The 6,000-nt window shown below is 43.1% G+C and overlaps 1 protein-coding gene across 1 annotated transcript; it reads left to right on the plus strand.

The window, feature by feature from the left end:
* The first annotated feature begins 2,248 nt into the window (after nucleotides 1–2,248).
* LOC143285293 (sarcoplasmic calcium-binding protein-like) lies at nucleotides 2,249–5,509 on the plus strand. The gene is made up of 3 exons (XM_076592555.1): nucleotides 2,249–2,392; nucleotides 3,633–3,899; nucleotides 5,276–5,509. The coding sequence occupies exons 1-3, from the start codon at nucleotides 2,249–2,251 to the stop codon at nucleotides 5,507–5,509; spliced, it is 645 nt and encodes a 214-aa protein (XP_076448670.1).
* The last annotated feature ends 491 nt before the right edge of the window (nucleotides 5,510–6,000 follow it).

Below are 6,000 nucleotides of genomic sequence, written 5' to 3' on the forward strand. Positions count from 1 at the left end.
CCCTTCACCCACCAGGCGCCGTCACCGTGATTCGAACCCGGGACCCTCAGATTGACAGTCCAACGCTTTAACCACTCGGCTATTGCACCCGTCATCCACCCGCCGAACGCTGACGGACTCGGACATGGATTACAGGATCTTTAACTGACGTGCGTATTTGATCTTCTGCGTGCATATGAGGCACACGAAGGGGTTTCAACTGACTGGACCAGCCAGTCCTGCACTGACATACAATTATGTTGATCTGTGGGATATCGGAAAAATCTCCACCCCGGCTTAACCCACCATACACTGGTGCGACGTACGCGGATTGAACTCAGACTCCCTGGAAATTCGGACGAGAATCTGGCGCTTCGAGTTGGACCTGTGACCACCGCACCAGTCCACAAGCCCCCCACCCCCCCTCCCGCCCCCGACTTATTTAGCTTCAGTTTTAAAGATAATACAAGAAGCACGGTATGTTTTTTCTTTAGTATTATTTTCACAGCCCTTGTATGTACTCCCCCCCTACTTATAGGCCTGCAATACATAGTAAAATCGTATAGCGTTTCTACTGAGTAAAAGAGTCACGCACACACGCGCGCGCGCGCGCACGCACACGCACACGCACACACACACACGATGTCAGTCTTCCACATCTCAAAGGGTCGATATCTGAACGCTGGAAGAAAGAGGTAACATCGACACCGCTGAGGATTGAAAAATGAAGAGCTCGCTAAGTACAGCTTTTCTGCACGAACTGGGGCGTATAAATGATACGATTCACTGTGTAATGCCAGGACAGACAGAGAAAGAGCATGTGTGAACGCGGCGCACACAAATGCGCATTTAGAACGGCTGAGATATGATAATAAAAAAATAAATAAATAAATAACATGACAAAAAATGAGACGAGCTTAAGTTTTGTCATACAGTCCCTGCCACAATTATCACAGACTCGGACACACGCTAATTGTTCATCAGTGAGAAAGATCGAGAGCGTGAGCAACCGCGGCGAACCAACGCGTGTCAACATAGTATCAAAAGAACTGGTGGGGAACATCCCATATTCTGACATATCTCTGCGGGCACTATCATCATTGACGCACGCTAATTTTTGGTCAATGTTGCGTGCTTCACATAACATCTTGTTTTTACGTACAGACAACGAGACATAATTACAGGACATACGCGAGAGCAGAAATGGTGGGATATGTCCACGTGATCAAAGGGCTTGACTGGTTCCAGAGATAGTCGGCTTTTCGTGCCAGCAAATTCCAGCTTTTCCGCATCTGCCCCTGGCATCGAATGACGAAGTGAAGGGGAATCCTGTCGTAGGCGCCGCTCCTAGCACTGCTCATTCTGTCAATGTCTTCTGCGGCTGTAGTACTGATATGCGCTTTCACGTCGCTTTAGGTGGTCGCTGCTCACAGTATATAGTCTGTATTTCATTTTGGAAATTGTCGCGCTACAGACTTTTCCTGCGAAAGTGCCTTTAGAATCTGTTTTTTAATTATTTTTTTTTTCGGAATTGCTTCGTTACAGGGACGTGTTTACGACGAGATAAAAGACAGAACACTTTGTTACATTGAAACTGAGACAAACCGTTCTGTGCTTGCCCTTACTTTTGCAGCCTGTTAGAATTGGAAATTGCTGTGTTGCATGTGGTGTTTCTGGACTTTTGTAGGCTTTGTCCCAGCTTTTTTTTTTTTCCTCGCCTCAGTTTATTCACTGGCATGTGAAGCTTGTCTACAATAATTGGAATTTGCGGTCATCAACTTGACAACAACTATATAAGATCAGCTTTATTGATAAATGTTCGGTGACGACAGACGATAAAAAATCACGGGGGTTGTTTTTCATCAAATCGTTGAATTGATATGATCTACATAATTTGGTGCAAAAAGTTTACAATAACTTGTCTAAGTGTGTTATATCTTGAAGCGCGGTGATTATGAATCATTAATCATTGGCAGTGGCACAGACGAACTGTTGTATCTTTAATAACAGTAGAATTCGTCTGATGGAAGCAATTTAAAGCTACCCGTAAAACAGATTTTCGTCGTCAGTAGAAGTAAAAATAACTGGAGGCGGTTCAATACATTTCACAAGACTTATTTTGAAAACTTTCCGTTAAACATTTTTGTCGTCATTTATTTGCAAATCTCCAAGACCCCTGACAGTCATAAAGATTCGGACTTCTTATAGGGTTTCTCAAGACCTTTTGAAATATTTTTTTGTAACAACACGCAGCCAGTTTTCTGCCGGCATGGCGACAATTAGTTCGGAGGACATCAAGTTCACTCCCTTCACAGAGGCCAAGATACGGGTCTGGTTCAAAATGATCGACGTTGGCAAGGACGGACACATGTGCAAGAATGACTTCATGGCCATTGCTGATCGGTTTGTCAAGGTAATCCCGTTTGTTTGCATGGTTGTCGTTGGTTTCACGTCAGTGGTTGCCGTGAAAACAATACTGTGCTTGTGGACGTTTTACTGACTCTCTCTCTCTCTCTCTCGCTCTCGCTCTCTCTCTGTTATACATACATAGGCCTACATCGTATACACACATACAGGAGTACGCGACCTCTTTGCCGAGAGTTCGGGTGTGACTTGGGAAAGTTTCTGTCCTCTACAATCAAATTCTGGCCCAGACAGTCGGGACAGCAGTTGTGCCTCCTCTGCTGTTCTGATGGTCATAGTCCGACAGGACTGACAACCATACATTCATAAATAGAGAGGTCTACATCGTTTACATTCATACAGGAGTATTCGACCTCTTTGCCGAGAGAGTTCGGATGTGACTTGGGCAAGGTTCTGTCCTCTACAATCAAATTCTATCCCAGAAAGTCGGGACAGCAGTTGCTCCTCTGCTGTTCTGATGGTGGTAGACGGACACGTCTGACAATCATACATACATGCCCAGATAGTCGGGACAGCAGTTGTGCCTCCTCTGCTGTTCTGATAGTCACAGTCGGTCACGACTGACTACATACACGCATGCTCAAGTAGTCGAAACAGCAGTTGCCTCCTCTGCTGTTCTTTTGGTCATTGTCGGACACGACTGACTATGGATTATACTGACTATCATGATAATATTGTATGATCGATAGTCAGTCGTGGCCGACTATGAGGAGGCAACTACTGTCCTGACTATCTGGATTAGAATTTGATTATAGTGTAGTGTCTTGCCCAAGTTACATCCCCACTCTCTTGGCCAAGAGGGTTTCGGGACAGTCGGCATAGGGATGGTTCCCAAATGTCAACTAGTCCCCAAGGTCGCAGCACTAAGAGTCAGTGCAATCTTGCCTTCTAGTATGAGAGTCCAGATAGTGGTTAAAAAAAACAACTATATTCCACTGGGACATATTAATTTTGGCCTGGTTCAGAGCATGAAGGTAGTGTAGTTCCCATGAGACCAAGACTAAGCTGTAAATGATTTCCCATTGCAACGGAGAAACCATTGATACACACAGCTCTCACTTTGCTGTTGCTACACAATTACACAGGAGTATTCGCTGAACGACAATCAAACTCTAGCCCAGATAGTCGGGACAGTAGTTGTGCCTCCTCTGCTGTTCTGTTGGATGGTTATAGTCGGACATGACTCAGTGACTCTCGTCCATGCTTACGTAACTACACACAATACACAGGAGTATTCGCTGAGCGAGGAAAAGGCCGGCGAGATCCGGGACTGGCTGGTGGACGGGTGGAACATCGTGCTGGACATGGACCAGCAGGAGGAGAGCGTGGAGGAGATGATGTCCAAGATGCCCCTGGTGGTCGCCATGGGCTCCTCCATGCGGGCCGGCTCCAAGATCAGCGAGGACGACTTCACGGCGGCCTACGGGCAGCTGATCGCCGTCTACCCCCGCCTGGCCAGGGAGAGCCTGGAGAAGATGGTCACCACCTTCTTTGAGGTTGGGGTTCGATTCTCTCTCTCTCTCTCTCTCTCTCTCTCTCTCTCTCTCTCTCTCTCTCTCTCTCTCTCTCTCCGGCTCTCTCTCTCTCTCACACACACACACACACAGACCGTCGCACACGCACGCACACACACACACACACACACACACACACACACACACACACACCGATACATAATTATAGATAGATAGATAGATAGATAGACAGATCAGATAGATAGATAGATAGATAAACTCAAATTAAGTAACACACACAAGCAGTTACGTCACAAGATCAAGTCAAGTGATGACAACAATCCACCATCTGTAGCTGTTTAAAATTCGGGAGAAAATTAACGAGCCACATTCATGTGCGACTCGTGCAACCCGGGGCAGCACCATTACAGTATGTGCAACTGAGGTTATCTTGCTATAAAACGATGGACCACTGCTGACGCAGCGATAATTAAAGTGATAAACGAATGAATAAATAGATAAATAAATAGATCGAAAAATGAACAAATAAATGAATTTAACAAACAACAAATAAATAAATAAATAAATAAATATAAACAAAACACAGAAAAACAAAACTTTCCGCTTTCAGAACCAATACTGTGATTTTTCGGAAAGTAGTAGTAGTAGTAGTTGTTGTTTTTCCTCCATTGCTAATCGGTAGATTAACCCGGCCGGGTTTTAAATACTTATTTATTTCTTTTGCATTTGAAATGACCTCTCTCTTTTCTTTTGTTGTTGTTGCCTTGTCTGCTGTTATTTATCTTTTTTTTTAAATTTATTTCTTTGTTTATTTGTTTTTCATTTATCTAATTTATTTTTATTTGTTTTTGAACTCCGGCGTATATAGCTGACCTCTCTGTTTTCCATTTATTTATTTATTTATTTATTTCTTTGTTTATTTTCTTTGCTTTAGAACCCCGGCGTACATGGCGGGACCTCTTTATTTTCTGTTGTTGTTCTCTGCTGTTATTTATCTAATATCTATTTATTTATTTATTCATTCATTCATTCATTCATTCACTTATCTATTCATTTATCTATTCATCTATTCGTTCATTTTCTTCGCTTTCGAACCCGGCCCGGCGCATATAGGTGACTTCTATTTTCTGTTGTTGTTGTTTGCTATCATTGATCAATTAATCCATCAATCAATGAATCAATTAGTGATTAATCAATCAATCAATTGATTGATTAATCAATTCAGTACATCTAATTTGTTATTCATCTATTTATTTATTTATTTATTTATTCATTATCAATCATTTAATTGATTAATCAATTCAATAATCTAATTTATTATTCATCTATTTATTTATTTATTCATTTGTTTATTTATTCACATCTATGACGTGTGATCAATCGACTGCCGGATCCAGGTCTTCGACAACAACTCAGACAACTACATCAGCGAGGACGAGATGACGTCAGCCATGCGCTGTTTCGGGTACGACCACCCTGAGCTGGTCAAGGCGGCCTTCACCTGCTTGGACAACGACCAGGACGGCAAGCTCAGCCGCCAGGAATACGTCGGGGGCTGGGTGAACTTCATGCTGGGCCAGGATAGAGACAACCCTTTCGTTAGGGCGTTTGCCCCACACCTCTTCGAGTAGTAAGGGCAGTTTGTGTTCGGATAATGTTCACTGTAAACTGCTCAGTCTTTAATTAAGTCATTAATTTATCCTGCAGGCTCTTAGAGTATGAGAGTTAATGACCGACAATATTTATGCTGATGACAACTCCTTTGTTAATTAAGGCCTATGGCGTCCGCAGCTCTTAGAGTAGAGCGGTTTGTTTTTTGGATAATGTTTGTGTTAAGGACAATTATAAAGCCAGTTGTAAAGTCATTAAATGGTCCTGCAGTGGGTTTTTTTGGACAATCTCTTTGTTAAGTTAAGGACAAGCCAGTCGTTAAGTGATTTGCCCTGCAGGTCTTCGGGTATTGGGGTTTGTTTGGACAATCTTTCTGTTAAGGACAACCAAGTCATTAAGTCGTTAATTTGTCCTGCAGCTCTTAGAGTAGAGTGGTATGTTTGGACAATCTTTCTGTTAAGGACAACCAAGTCATTAAGTCGTTAATTTGTCCTGCAGCTCTTAGAGTAGA

The sequence above is a fragment of the Babylonia areolata genome, chromosome 8 (genome assembly GCF_041734735.1).
Source record: "Babylonia areolata isolate BAREFJ2019XMU chromosome 8, ASM4173473v1, whole genome shotgun sequence".
Taxonomy (NCBI): Eukaryota; Metazoa; Mollusca; class Gastropoda; order Neogastropoda; family Buccinidae; genus Babylonia; species Babylonia areolata.